At 49.2% G+C, this 24,150-nt stretch overlaps 1 protein-coding gene across 1 annotated transcript; it reads left to right on the top strand.

Moving 5' to 3' along the window:
* The first annotated feature begins 1,176 nt into the window (after positions 1–1,176).
* Positions 1,177–23,784, top strand: LOC136625166 (plectin-like). Its single transcript, XM_066599172.1, has 11 exons — positions 1,177–1,221; positions 4,057–4,860; positions 5,898–5,979; positions 7,422–7,540; positions 10,189–10,270; positions 11,647–11,765; positions 15,789–15,890; positions 16,626–16,852; positions 16,960–17,032; positions 18,486–18,548; positions 23,085–23,784. The coding sequence occupies exons 2-11, from the start codon at positions 4,057–4,059 to the stop codon at positions 23,265–23,267; spliced, it is 1,854 nt and encodes a 617-aa protein (XP_066455269.1). The 5' UTR covers positions 1,177–1,221; the 3' UTR covers positions 23,268–23,784.
* The last annotated feature ends 366 nt before the right edge of the window (positions 23,785–24,150 follow it).

Here is a 24,150-nt window from a genome sequence, read left to right as displayed (position 1 = left end):
CGCTGATTTTCTACATGCGAGAAAAGATCGGGCAGCAACGCTCTTTCAGAGCGCAAAGATTGGACTGGCAATACAAAGAAGGATTTTGACTGTTTCTTCTGCTAACGGCGCGGTAGCGGCAAGTGCATTGTTCAGGCGCCAGTGTGAAGAAGCCCTGAAATTGCGTATGTCCGTGCGAATGAGCCCTAAACGCACCTAGTCAACATGGCTGTACAGCTCTATGCGCTATGATGGTGGTTCTCCCCCTTCCGCCTCTTTAGCACCGAGCTTCCTACCTTGGCGGGTGGCTAGGGTGCCGGGTCGGGGGGCAGAGCTGTGCCACCGCCTGCGAGTTACTAAGCAGAGCGGTGTAGAGGTGTGCTCAGAATACAACATGGCACCCGCTCCCTGTACTGGCGCCGCCCCCTCTGCCAAGAGCTGTGGCCTCCCGGGAAAGTGGAGAATCGGTCCTTCGGCGTTGCGGCACACACAGACTGACATGGCGGGCCGGGTTCGGTTTGTGTGCGTTGAGTTTGACATACGTGTTCTAGCTAATGTGGTAATACTCTGGGAACGGTCGGCCATACTTCCAACAAGACAACGTGCCTCATCACACATCCAATGCTGTGGTATGTTGGTTTGAGGATATGGATGTCCCACGATTGGACCGGCTGCACAGAGTCCCGACCTGAACCTACTGAAGGAACTGGGTCAGGAAATATGAACAGTGTCCATCACCTTTGACAGAACTCGCCAGACATTTGTAGGATGAATGGAGGGAAATACCAGCTGAAGTGTATCAGATGTTAGTAGAAGGTATGCCATGGCGAGTATTAATATATGGAAATAAATACTGCTTCTAATTCTGGTAGGATAGTGTGTGTGTATATATATATATATATATATATATATATATATATATATATATATATATATATATATTACACACACACACAAAAGGACTTGCTGCCGTCCATGTACCGCTGTGCTCATTCAGTGTGATCCAGCAACTCATTCCACGGCGCTCTACCACTTTAGTCCAGCAGGTGGCAGTGATGTACCCTGGCGACGCGGTGAATTAGCTTCGCCGACTGCTTTTCCTTGAACAGCCAATCACTGGGATCGTTCCTATTTCCTCAACCAATCGAAACGCTGTATTCTGAACGGAAGTCGCGCGATATTTGAATTGAAGCCCAGAGCCCCGGCCGGCGCAGCAGACAGACGGGCGGGCGGACGCGGCAGGTACCGGCTGGCTGAGGATGTTGGGCCGCAGCGGCCATACTGTACGGTGCAGAAGTACCGGTATGCTTTGCGTGACTCGTGTACCGAGTCCTTTCTGGCTGGTGCAACATGCTGGGACTTGTGGTTCCACAGGCCAGCAGCTCCAAATCCGGGAGGTAGGGAGGGGGTAGAGATGTAGCAGAGCTGTGTTTGTCGTTGGATGTCCCCCTTCTGTTAGGAGTCTTTTCCATTGTAGGTATTATCTGATGCGTCGCACCGAGTCGTGCGCAAAGAAAGTGCGTGCCGGTGCAAATGTAGCAGTTAAAGGACCTGCAGGCTATAATGGGTTAAATACGGTCCAACAACGCTTCTGTCGTACTGTGTTTAGCGCGGCGCACGTTTCTGTGCGTTTGATAAACATGGCCGACTGCGCTTCTCTGTCTAACCCCAAAATAACGTACGGACACAATGTGGTCAATGGAGACCCTCCAGCCGTATGTTTCTGTACGCGTCATGTATACGGATTTTGTGTTCTCAAGGGGGGAAAAAAAAGGTTGAACTACAAAACTTTATTAAGAAAATTTACAGTGAAAAAACGTAGATTTTTTTTTTTTCTTTAAAAAAAAGGATTAAAATTAGAGATGAGCGAACCTACTCGGCCACGCCCCTTTTTTGCCCGAGCGCCGCGATTTTCGAGTACTTCCGTACTTAGGTGAAAAGATTCGGGGGGCGCCGTGGGTAAGTGGGGGGTTGCAGCGGGGGGGGGGGGGGGGAGAGGGGGAGAGAGAGAGCTCCCCCCCTGTCCCCCCTCCTGCAAATATTGTGACGCGCGCAACTCCCAAAACTTGAGATTCGTGTCTGTGATGACGACCCGATGTGATGTCACGTCGCCGCAGCGGTTCACTGGCCAAGGGGGAGCTGGTGATTGGCTGCCTCGGTCACGTGGCCCTTTTGACGGAAACCTCGTTGCTGGGAGGCCACACCGGCGTGGAGCGCCTTTCCCGGCGGCCGACATGCGCCCCCCCCCCCCCCCCCCTACATGTTACAGAAAAATCGCCGGCGGCTGCAGGGGGGGTCAGACAGTGACAGCCGGCGGCTGCAGGGGGGGTCAGACAGTGACAGCCGGCGGCTGCAGGGGGGGTCAGACAGTGACAGCCGGCGGCTGCAGGGGGGGTCAGACAGTGACAGCCGGCGGCTGCAGGGGGGGTCAGACAGTGACAGCCGGCGGCTGCAGGGGGGGTCAGACAGTGACAGCCGGCGGCTGCAGGGGGGGTCAGACAGTGACAGCCGGCGGCTGCAGGGGGGGTCAGACAGTGACAGCCGGCGGCTGCAGGGGGGGTCAGACAGTGACAGCCGGCGGCTGCAGGGGGGGTCAGACAGTGACAGCCGGCGGCTGCAGGGGGGGTCAGACAGTGACAGCCGGCGGCTGCAGGGGGGGTCAGACAGTGACAGCCGGCGGCTGCAGGGGGGGTCAGACAGTGACAGCCGGCGGCTGCAGGGGGGGTCAGACAGTGACAGCCGGCGGCTGCAGGGGGGGTCAGACAGTGACAGCCGGCGGCTGCAGGGGGGGTCAGACAGTGACAGCCGGCGGCTGCAGGCTGTGACTGCAGGAGGCCACACCGGCGTGGGACAGTCGCTGACATGCCCCCCCCCCCCCCCCCCGCAGACCGCAGGGGGGCAGCAGACTTTTAAAACAAGACTTTTTTCCTGGACAAACAAAGATGGCGGCACGCTTCGGGGACCGCCTGATGCTCTCGCGGTACAGACGTAGTCTCAGGGGTCCTTCTATATGGAGCGACTGAATGACCAGCGATAATCAGTTCTCATCGTTCGTTGTCCGGTACCTGCAGGCGTAAAGATCTAATTAGGATTGAGTGGTGGAAGCAGGCAGCCATCTGTCTATGAACAACGGCGCGTTTACTGCGAATGGAGGCGGTCCGCAGTCCGGACGATTATTGCTCCAGGGTGAAGGTTGAGGAACGATCGTTGCCGGTGGGCACTCCAGCGCCAGACAATGGTCCCATTTAAAAAGACTCTATGAGACAACATTGTGACGCAGAAATGTCCGCGAGGACTAATTCCATCCCGTGTGAAAGGTCCCTAAGACACAACGCCATCTTTTATTAACCACTGCTGCGCACATGATCAGTGCTGGCCAATGGGAGCCGCATGTAATGTCTTAGGCCCCTTGTCCATGGCCGTTGCGGAATTTTGCCAGCGATATTCCGCTGCAGGGGACGAGGGGGGAGTGCCAGGATCCTCATAAAGCAGACCACCTTACTGGGGGACACAACCTCCACATGCACTTTTTTTGTTTTTTAAATCCTTCCCTTTGGCTGTGTCATCCATGACTCACATTTGGTCGCCGACTACCACGTTTTTCGTACTGCCAGGATCACGGTGGTATGTACCCACTTCTGTTCAACAAGCTGGAATATGTCTGATCGGCCCAGCAGCGTAGAGGATAGGTGATCAAAGTCTGATCGCTGGGGGTCTCGCTGATCAGACCCCACCGATCCCAAGAACGGAGCTCCCCTGTCCCCCTCTCTTCCAGACAACCCGTGGCTGATACATTGTAGCAAGCTGTCAGCACAGGAGACATTTGTGTAGAGGATTGTCTCCACTGGGTACATTGTTACAAACCTCTGAGCACTGGACTAGTTCTATCTGTTTGTGCAGCCTCTGCAGGTAGACGAGAAGATTTCTATTCACTGACAGCAAGAGGCCTTTTAAATCATCCAGCATTGGACCACGAAGTCCATTACACAACGATGCAAACGCTTCCAGCGACTATTTGTAGAACTCCCTCCTAATAAGAGCATATTGGTAATATCAGATCTTCTTCCTTCCCTACAGATGATGCAGGACGCAGACGGAAGGTCATCAGCAAGTAGCGGCGCCAAGATGGTACCCAGCGACCCGGACGTACTGACTCTCTTCAAAGAATTTGCGGAGCAAAAACAAAAAGAACGAGAACAAAACCCAGAAGTGAAATACATGAAGAATAAGTACAAGCTAAAAGCCCCAGCATATCCGTCCCCGGGGAACGTCCTCCATACGGGCCGGCAGCTCTCTCGCTCTCCGGCCCCTGGGGTTTTGCCCCTTCTGCCTTCTCAGAAGTTTGACCCAAGAACTGAGGAGGATGAGGAAGAGTTTGGTTTATGGTCAGTTAGAACGCCGGACAACGTGGTGCCGTGTGGCCGTCAGCTGGCGCGCACCCCGACTGATGCCCATGCGTTAAGAGAGATGCCAGTCAAAGAAGGCGAAGACAATAGAAGTGCAAACAAAAGTGAACGGAATGTGAAAGACTCGGAGGAAGGGGGAATGGCGAGCCGTGTCGGGAATGGCTCAGTAATCTGTGACATGGCAGAAGGGGAAATGGCGAGACGTGAAAGTGGGAAGAGCGACACAATAGTCGGTGACACGGAGGAAGGGGGAATGGAGAGACGTGTCGGGAATGGCTCAGTGATCTGTGACATGGCAGAAGGGGAAATGGCAAAGAGTGACTGTGATGGGAACGGCTCAATAATCTGTGATACAGCGGAAGATGAAGGGGCAAGAAGGCAATGCAATAATGGAAACGGCGCAATTTCTAGAGTATCCAACGTGATGCCGGGCCTGATGAGCGCCTCCGAGGGTGGCTTGACGACTGTGCAGCAGGTGAGTGGTTTATGCGAAGTACTGTCTGACATCAGGCAGGATGCACATCACATCCCGGAGGTCCGATCTCCCCCGTATGTCCGCAGGATCATTAGCAGCATCTGATCTCGGTGCGTTTCGACTCTCCCTGCACCGAGATCCGATCTTTCTTTTGATTGCCAGTGACTTGCAGGAGATCGGATCTCTGGACTGTCATCTGTGAGGGACTTTGAGGGATCTACGGAATTTGTCTGCCGTTGCTCCTCCGTTCAGTCTGTTCCCCAAACTAATATTTAAAGTTGACTGGGACTCTGACATTGATGGGGACGTCCTCTGAGGACAGATCAATATGAAATTGGTGTGGATTTGACTCCCATGTTCTCCTCGATCAGCTGTTTAAAGGGCAAGCACTATGGTCTTTATATTGTACACCAGGCGCAGCGCTGTACGTTGCATATGGCATTGCCAGGTATTGCAGTCACATTGTGACTGATGAACTTGACACCACAGAGGAAGAGGCTGTGGCGCTCACCCCAGACTCAGACATCTTCCTGGCTGATCCGTGCAGCAGCCCCTGTATGAACAGGATGGTCTATGATAAATTATGTGAATATAAGGGCGCATTTATCAAAATCCATCTGGAGGAAGATGCGATCCAGGTCCTGGCTTTTTACGAACACATCCTGCAGCCTGATTGGTCGCTGCGGACAACGGCTCCACTTTTCTTTTACACCCATTTTGATAAATCGCTCCCATAGAATGGAGCCGAGATTTAGTTCTGGTTGTAAGAAGGATTCGTTCTCTGCAGGGATTCGGTTTTCTTGCCCCCCAGAAAATAGAAACCCAAATGCAGGTGTGAACAGAAGCTGATCCATGTAGGGGATGTATATAGTTCCATAGGTACTACATCACTGTATGGAGGAGTCGTCTAGAAACAGCTCAGATTGGTGTTTGGGGTACATTAGGGCGGTATATATAGCGCCTCTTCCCTCAGATATATCTCGCATCTACATGCTTCTAACTAGCAGCAGCCGTCTCATTGATTCTGTATTTTCCAGGAAACAATAAGTGAAGATACAGAATTTGACAGCCGGACGATGATCCAGAATAACAGGAGGATAAGCCAAATGCCGGTTCGGGGTAAGTGCGCCGCACCACTGTTTGTTTACAGGGTGTAAAAAAGAACCAGTAAGGCTGCATATAAAAAGTCTAAAGAAATGTATTACACATACAACTATACTATATAGGGACTAGAGATGAGCGAGCATGCTCGGATACAGCAGTTACTTGAGCGAGCATCGCTCTTCTCGAGAAACTGCTTACTGGTCCGAGCGTGCTCGGGGGGGGGGGGGGGGGTCGGCGGGGGGGAGAGAGAGAGAGATCTCTCGCTACTGCCCGCCGCTCACCCCCGCCGCCCACCCCGAGCACGCTGGGACCAGTAAGCAGTTACTCGAGAAGAGCGATGCTCGCTCAAGTAACTGCTGTATCCGAGCGGGCTCGTTCATCTCTAATGGGGACCTACAGTGTTGTATGGTGCAAGGAAATAATTCCCTATCCTACCAAAAGTAATTGGACACCCGAGCAAGAAACAAAAGTTGTATTTACTCCCATATGATAATACTTAGTGGGGCTCCTTTGGCCCTAATGACATCGGATCCTGTCCGTGGCATACTTTCTAGTAACGTCTGATACGCTTCAGTTGGCGTTTACCTACATTCATCCTGCAAATATCTGGCGAGTTCTCACAAAGTATTTCCTGGTTCAATAGGTTCAGGTCGGACTCTGTGCAGCCGGTCCAATCATAGAACATCCATATCCTAAAACCAACATAGAACAGCGTTGGATTTGTGACGAGGCGCGTTGTCTTGTTGGAAGTATGGCCGACCATTCCCAGAGTATTGTCACATTGTCAGCAGCACATTATTGTCTAGAATGTCATGGTCACCTCCATGTTCATGGTTCTTGTCACTACAACCAACGGACCGAGATCATACCACGTAACACATCCTCAGACCGTGAGGCAACCTCCACCGCACAAAGGGGTATTCCGGTTAGTGAAAAAAATTACAACTTTTTACCCATCCACTGGATGGGTGAAAACTATTAATTTGTTGGGTGTCCAACCGCTGTGACCCTCCCATCCTCTTGCCAACGCCACCCCCCTCTATTCTCTCTGTTTTGCAATGCAGAGTTCGTTCTGCCTATTTCTGTAACATGGCAGCGAATGGACTGCTGGTCGCACACGTGTGCTGCCTCTCCAGTTATTTCACTGGGGCTGACAAAAATAACCGAGTGCTCTGTACTCAGCTATCTTATTCTGCCCCATTGAAATGAATGGAGTCGCGCATGGGCTACGGTGGAGAAGACGCACTGGTTGTGTGAAACCACCATTTATAAACCAGTAATGCCGCATTCAGCGCCGCGTTCTGTACGTGATCAGAGAGGAGGATCACCGGAGGTACAAGTAATAGAAATGGTCATGTTGCTCATCTTATAGGATGGGTAATAACTCTTAAGAATGTCTAAAGTTTTCCCAACTCTTCTCTTTTAATAAATCTAGTTTTTTGCGTCTTCTCATGCAGGATTAAATCAGATGCGCATATCGGGGGTGCTGAAGAAGATGCCCGGGTACGAGTGTCGAAGTGAAGACCTGGAATTCCTCAAGTATATGGAAAACCAAGAGAAGAGTAGAGCGTTAAAGGTACCAAAGCCAAAGCGGACCTCCTCTGTGAGGAAGGCCGGCGCCATAGTAATTCTACAGCATGAATATATCCTGTCCCCCTCGGAGATGAGAGCCCCCAGTTATATGGTTTTTGGATACCCTTTTGCTTACTTTATGTTCCATTATAATTTGGTGAATCTGAATGATCATCCTTTTGTATAAAACACTTCTTTGAACTCAAGGTTCCCCGGGGCCTCGCTTTGTCTCTAGGGGACCGCTGCGGTTGTCTTGATGTGCTTTTAATACTGTGCAAATAAGGAAGATGGAACAATAACTCTGCAGCGCCACCTATTGGATGGCAGCATTCCTGCAAATCAATGCCTGACTCTTTAACACATCTGTAAAACAATGATTGGGAATAGGAAACCAAGCCAGAAACCACACACAGACAGCTGTGTCGGGTGTTTGCCCCTCATCAGTGTGCAGTAGGTTTCTGACTTGGCTTGTGAGAGGCTTGTGATGTGGGTCAGGAGGGGTATCGTCTCTCCTTAAGAAGAGCACCCAAAAGGTGTGTGGAGACACCTAGGGGGCGAGTTGGTTGGGGGAAGCATACAGTGAAATACACTGAATGGCCACTTTATTTAGACATAATGGTGCTGGTCGTCTGCAGTTTAGCCCATCTGTACTAAGCAATGAGCTGTGCATTTGGACACTTTGGTTGGAGCCTAATTTTCGGCTGCTCTTCACTGTGTACAGTGCCTGTTAGAACGACTCCTGGCATCCTCCTCTGACCCCTTTTGGTGACTAGTTGTTTCTGTCCTCAGGATCCCCTTTCGCTGGATTGTTTTTTTTTTTCTCAATCATGCCTTTCTCTGTATACTCTTCACATCATTACATGAGAAAACCCCACAAAGCTGGCAGCAAAGACCTGGCCCTGGACTAGTCTACCGTGTTTCCCCGAAAACAAGACCCTCTTATATTAATTATTTGCCCCAAAAGAGGCACGGTGTCTTATTTTCAGGGGTATCTTATACTCACATGGCCCGCAGCGTCTGAGTACCCCGCGCTGGTCTCCAGCGCTGCGGCAGGCTGTCGTGTCCTCAGCGTTGACACAGCACTCTCTTTCTGGTGACTGGGCTTTGAATACCCTGCCTCCAGCAAGCGAGTGCTGTGATTGGCTGAGCAACGTCGTTCGTGATCCAATCAGAGCCGGTGCACGATCATTCACAGCCATTCAGTGAATGACATCACTGAATGGCTGTCATTGGTTCATTGATCGCTGGCTCTGATTAGCTGAGCAATGGCACTCGTGATCCAATCACGCCACTTGCTTGCTGGAAGCGGGGTATTTAAAGTGCTGTCACCAGAAAGAGAGTGCTGTGTCAATGCTGAGGACACAGCAGCCTGCCGCAGCGTGAGGCACTCGGACGTCACGGGCCAGGTGAGTATTGCTGTTTTTTCTTTCCATGTAGTTAAAGGGGTTGTCTCGCGAAATGAAGTGAGGTTATACACTTCCGTATGGCCATATTAATGCACTTTGTAATATACATCGTGCATTAAATAGGAGCCATACAGAAGTTATTCACTTACCTGCTCCGTTGCTGGCGTCCCCGTCTCCATGGTTCCGTCTAAATTCGCTGGCAGCTTGCTTTTTTAGACGCGCTTGCGCAGTCCGGTCTTCTCCTTTCAGCACGAGCCGCTTCAGTGTGCTCCCCGCTACAGCTCTTCTGCGCATGCGCAGACGAGCTGTCACTGCTCGGGAGCGCGCTGGAGCGGCCATTCTGTACCATCCTCTGTTAGAGGAAGGTGCAGAGCTGCCCAGCTATCCCGAGAAGCCGCCCAGCTGTCCCGCCGTCCTGCCGTCCAGGTAAGTGATGGGCCGGGGGGCTGCCGTCGCTGCGCCGGGGGGGGGGGGGCGGGCTGCCGTCGCTGCGCCGGGGGGGGGCTGCCGTCGCAGCGCCGGGGGGGGGGGGGGGGGGGGGCTGCGCCGGTTACCTGCTGCCTGGCAGTGGGTGACTGGTCGGCCGTGTTCACTCCAGGGGTCCGGTCGGCGGCTGCGGGGCGTCTGGTTGTCAGGGAGACACAGCTGGTAGCGTCTCGGGAGCGCGCACGTCGGGCTACAGCAAGCGACGGGAAAAGAGCCGGCGGCCATCTTGGGAAAATTTTTATAAGTTGCTGGAACGGTAAGTACAAACCAGCTAGAAAAGTCATTTACAGGGGGGCTTAGTAATGTTTGCTTAATTAGGGGGACTGGGCAAAAAAAAAAATCCACTCCTGCCTCGAGACAACTCCTTTAAGCTACGGCTTATTTTTGGGGGAGGGCTTATATTTCAAGCCCCCCTTTCCCCCTGAAAATTATTTTCGGGGAAACACAGTAGCACCGATGACAAGTCCTTGTTTAAAGTCGTTCAGATCGCTGGATTTTCCCATCTAATGTGGATTCACATTGAAACTGATCCACGGAAAACTTGTCATGTGATTTTATGCCGCACTCCGGGGGTCACGGCTCTAATGTCCATGCAGGGAAGCACCAATCATGAAAGGGCTGGGGTCTCTAATAAAAGGACCCTTCAGTGTATATTGGGGCATTATATAACTGGCACATCTAGAGCGTCTCTACCTTGCGGTATACTTATGTGGTTATGACTGAAACAAGCGCGTCATTGTGAAGATTCTATACTTTGCAGGAAGCAATAAGTGAAGATCCTGAAGCTCGCAGCCGGCCGATGATGCAGAATAGCAGGAGGATAAGTGAAATGCCCGTTCAGGGTAAGTGTTTGCTGTGTCGCCATTTGTTTCCAGTATGTTAAAAAAAAAAAAAAAGTTTTTTTTCTGCAATTTTGGGGTTTGCTGAGGTAATACGGTGTATATATCAAGAGACGACATGTAGGACCGGCTGAATGTGAAAGGCTGCAAACTGGATAGGGTAATACAGGGCACATACAAAGATGGTATTGTATGGTGAACTAATGCATAAGGTCAGCATGGTGATAATCAACCTTTTACCATATGAGATCCCTTACATACTATAACCATCGTGAAATGGATTGTATGAAACATTGCTGTGTGAAGCCGCCGTATATAATACAGGGTGGCCACAGAACAGTACCCCGGCACCACACTCTTATGAAAAACTGTTTAAAGGCCCATTTAGACATAACGATTATCGCTGAAAATTCGCTCAAAAAACGTCTTTTGAGCGATAACCGTTGTGTGTGCCTGCACTGACATTGCGCAGTTTTCATTAAGCCTCCGCTCATCATTGTATTTCAGCATGCTGAAAGACAACGATGAGCCTTATCAGGGATTCACAGCGGGATACAGCTGATACTATTGTTTCAACTGTATCCCGCTCCCTGATAACAGGCTGGGTATGAAGAACAGAGCGGTCCAGCTCTGTTCTCCATACCCGGCACAGAGCGCTCGGCTGTATAACAGCCGGGCTCTCCGTGCAGAAAACATCTGTATGCAGAAGACAAGCGAGACATCCCGCTTGTCTTCTGCATCCTCCACTCCGAGCGCTCGGCTGTATGACAGCGGGGCGCTCCGTGCAGAGAACAGCTGGATGCAGAAAACAAACAGGGACACCCCACTTGTCTTCTGCATACCCCGCTCGGCTGTATAACAGCCGGGCCCTCTGAGCGGGGATCAGCTAGAGGCAGAAGACAAGCGGCCCTACTTGTCTTCTGCATCCTCCGCTCGGAGTGCAAGGTGATCGCTTAACGTTTAAGCGATCATCTTGCGCTGTAAATGACATGATTATCGCTCAAAAGACAGCTTTTGAGCAATAATCGTTGTGTCTAAATGGACCTTAAAAGAACATGTCTTTTTGTTGCAACCAACACAGCACGGCTTTCATTTGACCTAAGCAGTACAAGAAATAAAAGCTGCACTGTGATTGGTTGCTGTGGGCAACAAGAGACAGAATTTTTCTTTTTGGACCGCTTTCACCAGTGTGGTGCTTGGGGTACTGGGCTGTAGTAATCCGTAATGCAGCATGCTGCACATAATAAAAGGGAAGGCATCATCAGAGGTACAAGCGAAGTGACGGCTCCTTTTCCCTTGATATATTGGGGTTGGAGCGGAGGCACACTCTCATTGAAAACCCCTTTCATAAATTTAGTAACTTGTGTCTTGTCATGTAGGATTAAATCAGATACGCATATCAGGGGTGCTGAAAAAGATGCCCGGATACGAGTGCCGAAGTGAAGACCTGGAATTCCTCAAGTATATGGAAAATCGAGAGAAAGCTAAAGTGTTAAAGGTACCAAAGCCAAAGTTGCGTGTTGCCAGCAGTGTCCACCAGGGGGCTGGTGTCACAGGAAGCAATCCCACCAGGAGGATACTTGCTGTCTGATGCTATTACTTCTTTAATGTTCTAATGTAATCTTGTAGATCTGAATGATCATTTCTATAAACCACTTTTCTAGAATTGAGGCCTGCACCTCAGGGGGCTTGTCTCTAGGGCGGACTGCCATTGCTCTCATGCTGTGCTTCTAATACTGCAGCTTGTGGTCATAAGCTTGGTGGTACTTGGTCATTTATTTGAGCTGGGCTTTCTGCCTAGGACTATTATTGACCCACAGGATGTCTTCAGACATATTTTGTACTAGTTCTACATTAAGGCCTGTTTCGCACGGGCTACAAAACACGTGTGTGAAGCCCGCGGTTTCCAATGGGTTCTTTCAGGCTACAAGACATCTGTAGCCCGTGTGAAAGAGACCTTAGATCCGTAGAAGAGAATAAACACCAGCATTGTCAGGGGAAGTGGTCTGCACATACAGTACCAGTCAAAAGTTTGGATACACCTCTTCATTCCATGTATTTTGTTTCTGCATTGTAGATTTTATATTGAAGACATGAAAACTGTGAAAGAACAGATAGAGAAATAATTAGTAAACAAAGAAGTGGTAAACCAGAATATGTTTTATATTTTAGATTCCTCACAGTAGCTCCCTTTGATGACCACTTTGCACACTCTTAGCATTCTCTGTCAGCTTCATGAGGTCGTCACTTGGAATGGTTTTCAGTTAAGAGGTATGTGTTGTCACGAGTTAAAGCGACCCTCCAGGCCTGGAGAGACAAAGATGGCCACACCGCTTCTCTTACTACCTTATGCACACTGTGCATCATTAGTATAAGGCAGTACAGCTGCTTTGATTAACCAGTGTGGTTCATGTGAGCAGCATTGGCCAGTCAGAGCATGTAGTGCCTTAACCCCCTAAGGACCGCCCATATGCCTTTTCACGTCAGTCGTTAAAAAGGCGCATTCATCAGAATAAGGCCTCATGCAGTGCTGCATCAGAACCCTGGCACGAGTCTCCCGTACTAGGATGGGGTGGATGCTCGGCTGTTGGATGACAGACTGGCACTGCTTTTTAAGCGAAACCTCTGATACCAGCTGTTTAACTCTTTACATGCCACGGCTGACAGGTAGAGGGCTACTTCTGTCACCTATCAGGGGCCAAGGGGTTGCTATTGCACCCAGATGCTTGAAGATGGCCTTCTAAGGCCGAAACGTAGCCGACCCTTTTATTATGAAGTTTTTGCATGCTGCCACTTCCTCCCTACTACTTTTGTGATTGACTACTGAGTCTTGAGGCTCAGACTCCTTGTTGAGTGGCTTGCATTTTTTTCATCTTACCCCTAGTGGGTACGGATTGAGTGCTGCTGGATACTTTTCTCTGAGGAGCGTGATGGAGTGCTGTGTCAGACCGCGTGGCCTCCACAGTAACCCAACCTAAACCCCACAGAGATGGTTTGGGATGAGTTGGACAGCAGAGTGAAGCACAACCAGCCAACAAGTGCTCAGCACCTCCAGGAACTCCTTCAAGACTGTTGGAGAACCATTCCAGGTGCTGACCTCATGAAGCCGATTGAGAGATCGCCGAGACTGTGCGAAGTGGTTATCAAAGCAAAAGGGGACTATGAAGAATCTAAAAAAAAAGGAATGTTTTATAGAATGCCTTTTTTGGTTTGCTACTTAATTCCATTTGTGGTGGGTCACAGTTTTCACGTCTTCCATATGAATCGACAGCGTAGAAAATCTAAAAAAATAGAATCAAACGGTGTGTGCAAACCGGCTGGTACTGTGAGTGTAAATATAGTGTATTCTGATTATTTATATATATATCTCCCCGCAGTGTAGATAGATGATGCTACCATACTGTACATATAGCTAGTCTCATTATACAACACATCGTCATACTGTGTGAATGAATAAAGCTGCCCTTACTAAGCACTAGCATACAACTTGCTTAAAGAATATTGTCGCACAATGTACAATGCTGTATTTATGTTATGGACTTGGCTCTGGGGCTGTATTTATGTTATGGGCTTGGCTCTGGGGCTGTATTTATGTTATGGGCTTGGCTCTGGGGCTGTATTTATGTTATGGGCTTGGCTCTGGGGCTGTATTTATGTTATGGGCTTGGCTCTGGGGCTGTATTTATGTTATGGACTTGGCTCTGGGGCTGTATTTATGTTATGGACTTGGCTCTGGGGCTGTATTTATGTTATGGACTTGGCTCTGGGGCTGTATTTATGTTATGGGCTTGGCTCTGGGGCTGTATTTATGTTATGGGCTTGGCTCTGGGGCTGTATTTATGTTATGGACTTGGCTCTGGGGCTGTATTTATGTTATGGACTTGGCTCTGGGGCTGTATTTATGTTATGGGCTTGGCTCTGGGGCTGTATTTATGTTATGGACTTGGCTCTGGGGCTGTATTTATGTTATGGACTTGGCTCTGGGGCTGTATTTATGTTTTATGCTTGTTTCTGGGGCTGTATTTTGTTACATGGATAAACAAGTTAAGACTGAAAGGACACAATGTGTCTGGCTGTCCTCCACCAGATCACGCCCGCCTGCATTGTGTGTTTCCAGCCTTATAGGGGGTACTCCCATCTTGGTTTTCATGGCTGAGATGGAAAAACCTGGCCTTCTGTTTCTGACCACTTGTGAGAAGCAGCCAAGCACGTCAGCCCGGTGCTGCTTCTGTAGCTCTGATAGAAGTGTATAGGACAGTGTTGGTGAAGCTTTTAGAGACCGAGTGCCCAAACTGCAACCCAAAACCCACTTATGTATTGCAAAGTAGAGGGGCTGGGGCGGGGCTTATCGCGACGTATAATTTTACCTACGTTGTTATAAAAAGGTCAGGACTGTTTCAAAATAGACGGGGAGCAGCTTTTGGATGCGAAAATGCTGCGGAATTTGCCCCAAAAATTTCCGTTGAGGACATTCTGCTGCATTTCCGACATGTTTAAACATTCCCCAGTGGTAATAGTGACCCACAGAGCGTCCCCAGCGGTAATAGTGACTGCCCCCAGCGGTAATAGTGACTGCCCCCAGCGGTAATAGTGACTGCCCCCAGCGGCGATCGTGACAGCCCGTGACGGCCCAAGTAGTAATGGCAACAGCCCACAGCGGCCCCAGTAGTAATCCTATTACTACTTGGGTTGATATAGGGGACACTATTAGTAATAGTATCCCCTATTACAGCCCTTAGTAGTAAAACTTACCCCCTCCTCCTCTGCTCTGCGCTGCTGCTGGCGCTGATCCCAGGTGCACACTGTGATGTCAGTGTGCTGCCGGACACCTCCTCCCCCTGCTCTTGTGGAGCCATGGAGGAGACGTAAGGGGAGGATCCCAACTGCACACTGACTTCACAGTGTGCGCCGGGATCAGCTCCGCAGAGTGAATACCGGCTGGGGAGCCGCAGCACCTGCCGGTATTCACTACCATGGTGAGTAGCCGCCGGCGCGCGTGCCAGTAGGGAGGGCTCTGCTTGCTGCCTCTTGCACGCATAGCGTTGGTTCGCCACCACTGGTATAGGAGCTCTGGAAACAGCATAGCTCTGAACAGAAGCACTTGTCTGTTGCCATAGGCTTCGGACAGGTAGTCGGTAACTATAGAAGCCGTTTCCCATCTCTGCTATGAAAAGTAGAGATGGGAATACCCCTTTAAGAAGGGCTGTTAGTCAAGGACCAGTATTGTGTCCCCCAGGCTAAAATTTGCCAGCCGTCCCGTTTGCAGTGCAGGTAGCCACTGCTCCCTCATTTCAGGACTGCATGGAAGGAAAGCAGGAGTTATACCATCTATTAGAAGGGGCCGGTGCTCTGGTGACTGCTGGCTTGGTGGATGTCCTGGGTTAGCGGGTGGCCTCTGCACCAATGAAGTGCCTGCTGCCTCCATAACAGACTTGTACGCTCGTGTGTTGAGGGTGGCGGCGCTCGCATCACGTAAGGCCCTCGGTGCCATCCTTACAATAGTTCCTTTCCTATTTTATAGAAAGAATTACTGACCTTGAGAAAAGATCTCGCAGCCAGAAACCAAGAAAAGGAATCTGTCCTGGCCAAGAAGGAGAAGATAGAAGCCGACATTGAGAAGATGGTGACGTGCCGCTAATCACTATCATGTATTGCCTTACTCTTGAGGTCTATTCTCACAGGCGTATTTCCCGTCCGCGCATTTCACGCTTAAAAATAGTAAAAATATTACCAGGCACAGTATACAGGCCTCCAGGGGCCGCATAGTGCAAGCGCTCCGCACCCACTAGTATTGGTTATCTTCTAGACACATCAGGCTCATCACAGAGGGGTTTGCTGGTGCATTGCCCGTTTCATGACTGTACATCTCTAAAGGCTGTGGTCTCGTGGAGTACAGCATATAATGACTGATACATATATGTACCCGCTTGCTCTATGGGTCATTGGTAATTGTGATGTATGCGAATAACCAAGACACATCATACCTGTAGCTGCTGGACTTTGTATTGTGCCTCCTTCCTGCTCCAACTTTAAAGTCAGGGATCTGAATGAACACTGGTGCATTTCACGGACCGCACATGAACCCATTATAGCCAATTAAGACCTTCATATGCGTTTTTCACGGGTTTTCTGCATGTTCTCCTTTGGTTAACGGACAAGAGGACATGAATTGTCCACCGCCCCAGCACTCGGTCAGCACACAGGCGAGTGTCCATGTGCTGCTCGATGCAATGCAAGTTGCACTTGAGAATTTTGGTTGCAACTCTCATACCCCTGTTTCAATTGGCCCCTAGGGTATCAGCACTCACACTTCGGGGCTTGTGCTGAAAATGTCTAATCATTTCTTCTGGTTTTATAGAATCTGTCACTTGAAAGGACACTGCAGCTGGGAAGAGCGCTGCTGAGCAGGACGCAAGATCCGGCCGGCGATCTGTCCCCGGAGGAGGTCTTCAAACAGTTACATGTCTTGACCATTCAGAATGCTCACCAGCAGGCGAGACTACAACTAGAGGCCACAGAGAGAGAACTCTCCAGAAGACGACAGGAAGCTGCCAACAGGACCAGTCTGGCTGACAATCGAAAGAGGTAAACTAACATCAAACCCTTCTCGTATGTGTGGTGATGCGTCCACCTTTGTTTGTCCAGGACCAGAGGGTCGCTTTAAACCTTGGCTGACTCTGTCTTTCTTTCAGATCCTTAACTTTGAAGTTGGAGTCCTCAGAGCAGCATGTGAAGGAGGCACAATACAGAGTCCAGCAGCTACAAGTATGATGTGTCTTGGTTATTCGCATACATCACAATTACCAATGACCCATAGAGCAAGCGGGTACATATATGTATCAGTCATTGTATGCTGTACTCCACGAGAGCGCAGCCTTTAGAGATGTACAGTCATGAAACTGGTAACGCACCAGCAAATGAGCCTGATGTGTCTAGAAGATAACTAGATAAGTAGTGGGTGTTTACTACTTGCACTATACGGTCCCACAGCCAGGGTTGTAGGATTTTTGGCTGCATGGCAGAGGTATAACCAGTAGAAAGGGGGAGATTGTGATCCTGCTGTATGGAACTCTGGTAAGACCACTTCGGGAATACTGTGAGTTCTGGAGACCGCATCTATAGAAAGACATTGATAAAATAGAATGAGTTCAAAGATGGGCGTAAACAATGGTGGAAGGTCTGAAGAACAAATCCTATCCACAGATACTTAAAGAACGTCATCTGAATAGTCTGGAGCAAAGAAGGGAGAAGAGGGACATGATGGAAACCTCTATATGGTGTATGTTACAGGAGGAGAGAAGAGGGACATGATGGAAACCTCTGTATACTGTATGTTACAGGAGGAGAGAAGAGGGACATGATGGAAACCTCTGTATACTGTATGTTACAGGAGGAGAGAAGAGGGACATGATGGAAACCTCTATATACTGTATGTTACAGGAGGAGAGAAGAGGGACATGATGGAAACCTCTGTATACTGTATGTTACAGGAGGAGAGAAGAGGGACATGATGGAAACCTCTGTATGGTAAAGCTATAAGGTTCAGAAGGGAAGAAACTAAACCATAAGAACAATCTGAGATGAGTTAAGGGGAGGATGAGAAGCAATGTCAGAAAACATTTTACTGAAAGAGTAGTAGATGCTTAGAATAAACTTCCAGCAGACGAGGTTGGAAAATCAACAAGAAAGGAATTCAAACTGCCTGAGATAACCATAGATCTATCCTAAAAGAAATAATATAAAAGCAGACCAGATGGGCACTGGGGGGGTGGGGGTGGGGGGGCTTTTCCTGATGTCAGTTTTCTGTGTCTATGTATACAGCTGGCAAGGATATGGGGCTGTACCATGACTGCAACGCCTCCGTGCAGGCAATGATTGTGTGATACTGAGGAGCCAAAGATAATGGAATAGTATCTTATTAGCTCTTTATCCAGGTGTGTCGTCATCAGCTGGTCAGCCTTGTTCACATAGTGCAGTTTTTCAAATGCCGTTTCAGTGAAAACTAGAATGAAACATGAAAGTGTATTTCTTGTTTTGTTGTTTTTGCGCTGCTCTAGATTTTGCCACTTCTACATAAAATGTGCGCTAGAACTCCCTGAAACTTTGTAGCACTGACCATTTCTTGGCCACAGGGTAAATTAAAGGTACAACAACGTGATAAGAGGGACACAAGGTAAATGGGTGCGGCGGTCACTGATATGTTCTCTATTCTGTACAGGAAGAAGTGGTCACCCTGAAAATGCAGATCAAACAGACTGTGGACCAGAAATCTGAGCTAGAGGTAAAGATTTACTTATCCTGTTTGTTATACGTCTTTGGGTCCATTGAGCATTTCGGCCTCGTCTGAAATGTAAGCTTGTATATCTGCGTATCAGTTGTATCCAGAGGTAAATACAGCCATCCCATGGCTCAGTACCATCATCGTTGTGTCACAGGTATGTAATAAGCTGCTGCTCTTCGATGATGCTACTGAATGAAGCTCGGGGCCCTCTTACACAGGACGACTTGTTGGGCGCAGAAACCCGACAGTCGTCCCAGCGAAGATCGTTCCTGTGCTTTTACCCAGGAACAGTCATTGCTGAGCTGATGGAGGCAGAGCCGGCGCCGGCTGTCGATCGTTCTTACCGCCCGCCTCCATCACAGGCAGTCATTCATAGATTAAGAACTGCCAGTTACACGGCTGACCGTCCTTCCTGAGTTTTCATGCATGCATAAACTCAACAACAAACAATAAGAGAACAAATTATCGTCGTTGGCCGTTCCATTGGTGCATGCATGTCGACTGAACGACGATTGTTCAGATTTTCACTGGAAAAGGGCCATTTGCTCCTCCGCCTTCCTCTTGGGCATTATTGTAACGTCCTTTTACCTGATGACCGCTGTAGATACTCAAGTATAGACGCCAGAGCAGGGCTGTGAATTTTTTCCTTTGTCAACCCCTTAGGCCTCATGCACATGGGGCAAATTGAATTGCGGATCCCATGCTTGTCACCGGCGCAGGCTATCCGCTACTTAATTTGCGCATAGATGTGTGTGGAGAGTCCTCTATCCACGCACACCAGCGGATTTTATTTGCGGACACAACATGCCGAAAATAAAATCACAGCGTGCTCTATTTTAAGGCTGCATTCAGACAAACGTATATCGGCTCGGTTTTCACGCCGAGCCGATATACGTTGTCCTCGTGTGCAGGGGGTGGGGGGATGAAAGAGCCAGGAGCAGGAACTGAGCTCCCGCCCCCTCTCTGCCTCCTCTCCGCCCTTCTGCACTATTTGCAATGGGGAGAGGTGGGTCGGGGGTGGGGCTAAGTTACGAGAATTAGCCCCGCCCCCAGTCCGCTTCTCCCCATTGCAAATAGTGCAGAGGGGGCGGGAGCTCAGTTCCTGCTCCTGGCTCTTCCATTCCCCCCCCACTTCCTACACACGAGGACAACGTATATCGGCTCGGCGTGAAAACAGAGCCGATATACGTTCGTCTGAATGCAGCCTTAGGCCTCATGTCCACGGGGAAAATCAGGCCTGCTCCGGATTCTCCATGTAGAATCTGCAGCGGGTCCCTCCTGCCCCGCGGACATGAGCGCTTAAAATAGGAATTTAAAAGAATTAACTCACCCGCAGCGGACCGGGAAGGTCTTCTCTTCCTCACGGCTGGATCTTCTTTTTCGGCCGGCGGATGAACTCGTCACGCAGGCGGCACGTCGCCGACGTGCCACGCGCATGCGCCGGGCACATCCGCCGAGCCGAAGCAAGACAGATCCGGCCGTGAGGAAGAGAAGACCTTCCCGGTCCACTGCGGGTGAGTTAATTCTTTTAAATTCCTATTTTAGTTCTCCCGCGGATCCGGACGGCTTCCATAGGCTTCAATAGAAGCCTGCGGGAGCCGTCCCCGCGGGAGACCCGCACGAAAATGGAGCATGGTCCAGATTTTTTCATGCTCCATTTTTTTTTTTTTTAAATCCCTTTTATTGACCATCCGCTGGTATTTATCTACCCGCGGGTGGTCAATGCATCCCTATGGGATGCGGATCCGCGTGCGGGAGAAGAGTTAAAATCCGCTGCGGATTTTAATTCTTTTGCCCGTGGACATGAGGCCTTAGGCCTCCTTCCCACGGACGGATTTCCGCCACGTAATACGCGGCGAAAATCCGCCGCGTTGCCTGCAGCTATTAGGTTCTATTGAACCTAATGGCTCAATGCTCACGGTGCGGAATTCCATAGCGCGGCCGGCTTCCATTGCAGTCAATCGCCTCTCTGCCCACCGCCGCCGCGTCATGTGATGCTGTGGGCGTGTCTTGTGACGTGGCCGGCGTGTCACATGACGCTGCGGCGCGTCACACCGAAGCGTCATGCGGAACCCAGAACGACGGATCCGCTGGTAAGTATGGGGTCTCTGGGGGGTGCCGTGACGGGCTTCGCTGTGGAATATTTCGCGGCGGAGCCCGTCACGGCCGTGTGCAGCCGGCCTTAGAGCGGGATACGCAGGGATGGCTTCCATTGAAGTTAATAGAAGCTGTCCTTCCCGTGGCACTTCCGCAATGAGCATTGCAGAAGTGTCGGAGGAAATCTGTACTGCACATGTGTGCCGGCGGCACATCCGCATACAGAAGAAGAGAAGAAATGGCAGGTAAGCATTCTGGCGCTACACAAAGATTATTATTCTTATTATTATTGTGCTTTTGGGGAAATATGAAATGTAGTTTTCCCAATTGGTCAGCAGAGGGCGCTTCGTCTAGCTATGTTGTTGTCCATGGAGTTGAACAGAATCCATAATCACCCGTTTGATTAGGTTTTTGTAAATTGAGCGGCGTGATGACAACCTCGTATTGGGAAAGGATCGCACATTGCGGAGTAAATCCGTGTGCGAATGTTCACCATCGAATTCGCTCATTACAATACATTACATTCACAATGGAAATCTGTTGCTTTTCTCCTGCAGCGCAATCCGCAACGCCGTGTTTCGTTGTCTGCGGCTGATTTACGTTTTTTCTTCTGTGAGTGAACAGGATTTGTGAAAACTCCATGACTTACTGTATCTTGTATCGCTGCTCCGGAATTTATACTCGCGCCACACCCAAAACATTCCGCAACAATTAAATGGGGTGTGGAATCTTCTTTACGGTGGGGGTGAGGGCTCCTTCACACTGGCGATCGCGACAAAATCACAATTTTGTTGAGATGTCTGAGCGTCAGCGATGCTTTATCTTGAGAAAACATGGCTGCCACTTCTGATTTTCTCGCAATAAACAATAGAAGTTTCTAATGTTAAAATCTAATTGCACGAAAATCGCAAGTTCGCTCGTGCGACGTGATATGATCAAAAGGAGGCTCCATAGGGAAACATTGGAGATTAAAGAAAAAAAAAAACAGGGCAAACCACAAAAAGCTGAAAAATGCTGAGCCCCCCCCCCCTCCCTCGCATGAGTAAAAACATTGCAAATGGGAATGAAACTTCATTGAAAATTCATTGGTTTCATAATTCTGCATTTTTCACTCACTCTGGCATCGCACTTAAAAAAATGTTCGATTTTTCTCGCAAGGGTGCCTTCACACTTGTGATAAAATGGTGCAATTTTTGGACCAGCCTCCCTGCACCTTCCGCCCCTGAAAAAACAAAAAGCATTACTTCACTGGCGACCAAGATAAAGGTGTACACAGACAAAAGGAGTAGAGGGTGGCACTCTGCACCCAGAATGATGCCCAGGTAACACTTCAATATAGGATACAAGCTATGTGTTGTGGCTTGGACTCTGGCAGCTGAGTGCGCTTCTTGATGCACAGCTGTCTACTGAATGGAGGCCAGGGCTGGACTGGTATATAAACCTCACAGCCCACATAGAATGCGCTGCAGGAAGATAGTGGCACGCAATGACACCTTTTGAGCTGAAAGTATCGCTGACTGTCTGTTATCCTTTGGGTAAATTACAATAAGGGGTGGCACTCAAATCTTAAACACCTTCCTACCTGGGTGATTTAAATGATGTGTGTGAAATGCCTGCAATGTAGCACGCCACCGAGAATCATCCCTAAACTAACAGTCCAGTAAAAGAATTACAATACTCCCAATATAATCATTAGTACTAGAACAGTTCATAAATACAGTACCAGAACCAAGCTCGGTGTATGTTTATATACCAAAACAAAAGAGGAGTAAATCGTAAAATCTAGCCAGCCTCTGCTCTTTACTATGGTTCAGGCTGCATTAGGAAGTACAAAATTAAAGCATGATGGGAGTTGTCAGTTCGCAAACAAGAATGCTACTAACCATCATCACTACAGACCATACAGCGTCTACAGGCCTGATCAGAGGCAGAATAAACAATGCCACTGTGATGCACATGGCATACTCTCTAATTAGCATTGTCATTTTCTTCTCCGTCCAGTCCAGACCGCCTCTGAAACACAACTCCCCTCTTTAGAGGTTGCTGCATCGATGTCTCTCTTTACTTTTTCATATCCATAATCCCTAGATTAAGATTAATTTTTAATAGTGCTGCACATAGCTGCAGTTATACAGTATTTGGGGGTAACTAACAGCCCGAGTAATGAATGAGCGCACTGTCCCCCTGTAATATGATCCGCACTATGCCCCTGTAGTAAATGAGCCATACTTGTGTCCTCCCCCCCCCCCCCCCCCTCGTAATCAATAATGATCCGCACTGTCACCTGTACGAATAGCCATACTGTCCCCCTGTAATATATAGCCAAAAATCCACAAAACCCCATTAGATCCAGCCGTGGCCATTGTGATTGGCCGACTCGCGCTCCCTGGTCTTTCAGTCTTTTATTTCTCAAACCTTTGTATATCCTCCATTGATCAGGCTCGTCTGCAGAAAGCAAGACTGCAAATCAGCGACTGTGGGAAGCGCAAGACGCAGAAGAGTGAGATGTCTGAAGAAGAGCGAGAGAAGATGAACCGCAGACTACAGAGGATTCTTCACCGGAAAGACAACTACCTAGAGCGAGAGCGGATCCTTCAGAGGCTGAAAGAGGAGCTGCAGTGACTCCGCAGTGGGGTACTATCTCATCCAATGGATGCTGTCAACTGTGAAGAATGGCCGTATATACCGAGGTTACAGTACTGAACGTGTAGCTACCTCACTGCAGCCCGGCTGAAAATGTGCTCCTAGCTTTTCAAATGGCCGTCACCTTCTGTGGGTCCGACATTCCGAATCATGTCCACAACTCCCGTCCGGCTGTGGATTTATAACCACTTTGTAAATTAACAATTGCGCTTGTTTTTAAATAAAACAACCTGAAGCCACCGACTGCTCTAAAGGGGTTGTCCGGAGTTAGAAAAACATGGCTGCTTTCTTCCAAACACAGCGCCATCATTGTCCATACGGGTTGTGTGTGGTATTGCAGCTCAGCTCCATTGACGTGAATGGGAGCTGATTTGCACTAATAGACCTAATATATAAACAAGGGGTGGCGCTGTGTGTAAAGGAAATCAGCTGTTCTTCTAAACCTGGACCGTCCCTTTAAGACTGAAGGTACAGTCTACATGTTCTTTTAATACGCCTTGCACATCAAATATGGACTGGTAAATATGATCCCCATCCCTGTGATCCCAGCGTAGACATAATAGGTTACTACAATACGCAAGGCGGAAAGTTGCTGATTCTATAAAGAATCACACAAAGAACAAAGGTTTGTAGTCTTTACAGCAGTTTGAAGTGGGGTCAGGAATACTGAATTTACAGCTCTCCCTTGTAGTGTGTACAGAGAGCAGGCTAAAGGCCCGTTTACACTGAAAGATGATCACTTAAAATTTGCTCAAGTGCCAGTTTTGAGTGATCACTTTGCATAAACTCTTAAGTAGCTAATTTGCATACAGCAGGAGCCTTCATTTACACACTAATGAACTCTTAAATAGCTGAGGACAGC

The sequence above is a fragment of the Eleutherodactylus coqui genome, chromosome 4 (genome assembly GCF_035609145.1).
Source record: "Eleutherodactylus coqui strain aEleCoq1 chromosome 4, aEleCoq1.hap1, whole genome shotgun sequence".
In the NCBI taxonomy this organism is placed as follows: domain Eukaryota; kingdom Metazoa; phylum Chordata; class Amphibia; order Anura; family Eleutherodactylidae; genus Eleutherodactylus; species Eleutherodactylus coqui.
This window is presented reverse-complemented; position numbering and strand designations above follow the sequence as displayed.

Coding starts and splice junctions, on each gene's coding strand:
- LOC136625166 (XM_066599172.1), top strand. CDS start 4,057: ATGATGCAGGACGCAGACGGAAGGTCATCAGCAAGTAGCGGCGCCAAG. Junction 4,861..5,897: donor GCTTGACGACTGTGCAGCAG/GTGAGTGGTTTA, acceptor TGTATTTTCCAG/GAAACAATAAGTGAAGATAC. Junction 16,853..16,959: donor CTGGCTGACAATCGAAAGAG/GTAAACTAACAT, acceptor TCTTTCTTTCAG/ATCCTTAACTTTGAAGTTGG.